General features: G+C 54.4%; 1 protein-coding gene across 1 annotated transcript; it reads left to right on the forward strand.

Moving 5' to 3' along the window:
- Positions 1-8: 8 nt before the first annotated feature.
- Positions 9-2,212, forward strand: LOC104508576 (protocadherin gamma-C3-like). Its single transcript, XM_010150251.1, is given in 2 exon segments — positions 9-1,719; positions 1,722-2,212. Coding segments are annotated over 2 exon segments (1,656 nt in total). The 5' UTR covers positions 9-554.
- Positions 2,213-3,573: the final 1,361 nt, after the last annotated feature.

Raw genomic sequence — 3,573 nt, forward strand, 5'->3', positions numbered from 1 at the left:
GCAGCAAGAGGTACTTCGGGGTGGATCTGACGAGCGGCGCGCTGCTGGTGAGCGAGCGGATAGACCGGGAGGAGCTCTGCGGAGCGCTCTCTCCCTGCTCCCTCAGCTTTGAGATCGTGGTGGAAAACCCGCTGGAGCTGTACAGCGGCGCCGTGGAGATCCTGGACATCAATGATAACGACCCGGTTTTTCCCAGCAGCCAAGCGAGGCTGGAAATCAGCGAGTCTGTGGCGGCCGGAGCGCGCTTCCCGCTAGAGAGCGCGCAAGACCCCGATGTGGGGATTAACTCTTTACAGACCTACCAGCTCAGTGCCAACCCGCACTTCGCTCTCGACGTGCAGACGAGGGTAGATGGCAGCAAGTATGCGGAACTGGTGCTGGAGAAGGAGCTGGACAGGGAGGAGCAAAGGGAGCTACACTTGGTCTTGACCGCGCTGGATGGAGGCAGCCCACCACGTTCAGCCCACGTGCAGATCCATATTGACGTTGTGGATGCCAATGATAACGCCCCGGTCTTCAACCAGTCCACCTACAAAGCAAGCGTGAGGGAAAACATGCCCAGCGGTACGCTGGTCACCAAGATCCATGCATACGATCTGGATGATGGCCCCAATGGGGACATTGTCTATTCCTTCAGCAGCCACACACCAGCCAAGGTACGAGAACTCTTTGCTCTGGACTCAGCCACAGGGGAGTTGAGGGTCAATGGACAGCTGGACTATGAGGAGATGAAGCTGTATGAGATTTACTTACAGGGTAAAGACAAGGGTGCCGTTCCTGGCGTGGCTCATTGCAAAGTGCTGGTGGAAATCGTGGATGTGAATGACAATGCTCCTGAGGTGACAGTGACTTCTGTGTACAGCCCTGTGCCTGAGGATGCAGCCCCAGGGACGGTTGTAGCTCTGCTGAGTGTAATGGACTTGGACTCCCATGACAACGGTCTGGTGAACTGCTTCATTTCCCCTGGGATACCGTTCATGCTCAGCTCCTCCCTCAAAAATTACTACACGTTGAAAACAAAAACAGTTCTGGACCGGGAAAAGGCATCGGAGTATAACATCACTATCACAGCCAGAGACTCAGGCTCACCACCCTTGTCTGCAGTAAAACAGATCCTGGTGCAGGTGTCAGATGTCAACGACAACACACCCAAGGCTTCCCAGGACTCCTATGATGTCTATGTGCTGGAGAACAACATGCCTGGCATTCCCATTCTTAACGTAAGCGCCACAGATCCGGACCTTGGGCGCAACGCCCATCTCTCTTATAGCCTCTTGCAGGGTGACCCCACTGTAGGACACCTTTTCTCCATCAACCGGGAAAATGGCACGCTCTATCTGCTCACCTCCCTGGACCACGAGGACCAGGTGGAGTTCAGCATGATGGTGCAGGTCCAGGATGGTGGCTCTCCACCTCTGGCCACCAATGTCTCAGTCAGTGTGTTTGTCACTGACCTCAATGACAATGCCCCAACTGTGCTGTACCCTCACCCCAACACAACTGCCACCTATACCGATATGGTGGCACCAGGCACTCCTGCTGGGCACATGGTCACCAAAGTGGTGGCAGTGGATGCGGATGAAGGGTACAATGCCTGGATCTCCTATACCCTGTTGCAGGCCACTGACCCCAGCCTCTTCTCAGTTGGGCTGCACAGTGGGGAGATCTTCACGGCCCGCCAGCTCCGGGAGGATGATGCTCTCCAGCACATCCTAGTCAAAAAAAACCCGTGCTGTCCGCCAGTGCCACTGTCTCTATCTCTGTGGCTGAGATGGTCAAGGAGGTGCTCACTGACCTCGCTGATGTGGCACCTGCCAACGATCCCAGGAAGCATGTGACCTTCTATCTCATCCTGGCTGTGATTTTGGTGTCAGCAGCTTTCTTCATCACCATGTTGTCAGTGGGCATCTTCAAGTGCTACAAGTGGAGGCAGTCAAAGGAGCTGTTTAACAGCTCCAGGAGCACCTTGTACAGGACACCAGGGCCCTTCCACCACATTGATGCTGTGCGGGGTGGCTTCACGCCACCCAACTTCTACCAGCAGGTCTATCTCACCACAGACTCTCGCCAGAGTGAGCTCCTCTGTAAAAAGCCTTTCACTTCCAGCCCCCTGGGGAGCCGCCAGAGCACCATGAGGAATGGTGAACCAGGGCTGTACCACCAGATTGTGGGTACCACCTGCCGGCTCCCCACACCTGCTGAGGTAATGTAGCTCCTTCTTTGGCATATTCCAGAGCTGGGCAGAGCCATGGTTCATTTGTGCCATATGCATATGGTAGCAGATTGGGGTTGGAGGGAATATCCTGTTGCGCCGTACCTCTGAAGAGTGGTTAGCTATAGCTGAACAGGTCTTCTTTGGAGTCAAATGAGCCGTCCTGGGTGTTGATGACAATTGCACTGTGGTGAGAAGGATCAAGTGAGTCAGTTAGCTCAGGTTAGTGAACATGTCTTTCCAATACAGTTTTGGGTACGCCTTGCGTGAGTAACTAGTGGAGGCTGAAGTCATCTTGCAACCACTTGCAAATCCTTGGCAGAAAGTTTGCTGCTAAAGATATTTCCTTCCCCTTGCAAAATGGGACCCGAGGGGAGCACTTGCAGGGTCGGGCACTGGGAGGGGAACGTAGCCTCTCTGTGTTGTGCTCCAGTGTGGGCTGGGGAGATGGTGATGCAAATGGAGCTGGGAGACACCAGCTGCCAGTGACAGATCCAGGCATCACTTTCTACAGTGTAATATGCAAAGCTGAAGGATGGCCACAGAGCAGTCCCTCCTGTCCATGTCTCACTTCATGTTTTAACTCCCGATGGTTCCGATTTCCATGGCAGTTTTGTGATGATGTTTGCTTCGGGGGGGCTGTGGGTGGGATTGCAGACTACCCCCAGTCGCTTGCAGGGCTCCACTGAGCTGGACTGTGGCTCCGAGCAGGATGGTGAATCCTCCACCAAGGTGTTGTTTTAAAAATCCTATTACAAGCCCTGCATGACTTGTCATATGCTGTCTCCGGGTGATGTCTAATGTCCTGACTGAGCAAACTGCAGCCAGGAAGGTGTTTGCGCATGGCAGGCAGCTTCTGTGCTTCTTCCTTAGTGGGAATTCTTCAGCTTAATTTGAGAGCTTTCAATTAGAGGAACGCTTTGATCCTCAGGGGTGAGGCAGGGTAGCGGATCCAGCAGAGGCTTGGCTGGGAGGATCTGATGGGTTTCCCGGTGTCTGTAATGTGTCCCTTCCTGGGGAGGCTTGTTCCTTGGTGCAAAAGGAAGCGAGGTCCAGCAGAAGCTGTGCATGGGTGTGGGGCTGTGTGTGCCGCCTGCTCATTGTGGCTGAATCACAGGCAGAGGCAGAAGCCTCTCAGAATTATTTTATGCCTTTTCTTTTTTTTTCCTCTTGCGTCACTGCTCAGACTCAGCACTTTTGATTTGTGGCAGGTGGGAATGGCTGCAGCAGCTGCAGAAGCAGGTGTTTCTCTGCACTGTGTGGGCTATGCTACAGCTGGGGACAAGGATGTCCTCTCCATCAAAGGGTCCTGCCACCTCTGGGTCAGAGGGGGGGTGGGGGGTGGGGCGGGAGGCACTCGG

Source organism: Eurypyga helias, unplaced genomic scaffold (genome assembly GCF_000690775.1).
Source record: "Eurypyga helias isolate BGI_N326 unplaced genomic scaffold, ASM69077v1 scaffold24664, whole genome shotgun sequence".
NCBI classification, from domain to species: Eukaryota; Metazoa; Chordata; class Aves; order Eurypygiformes; family Eurypygidae; genus Eurypyga; species Eurypyga helias.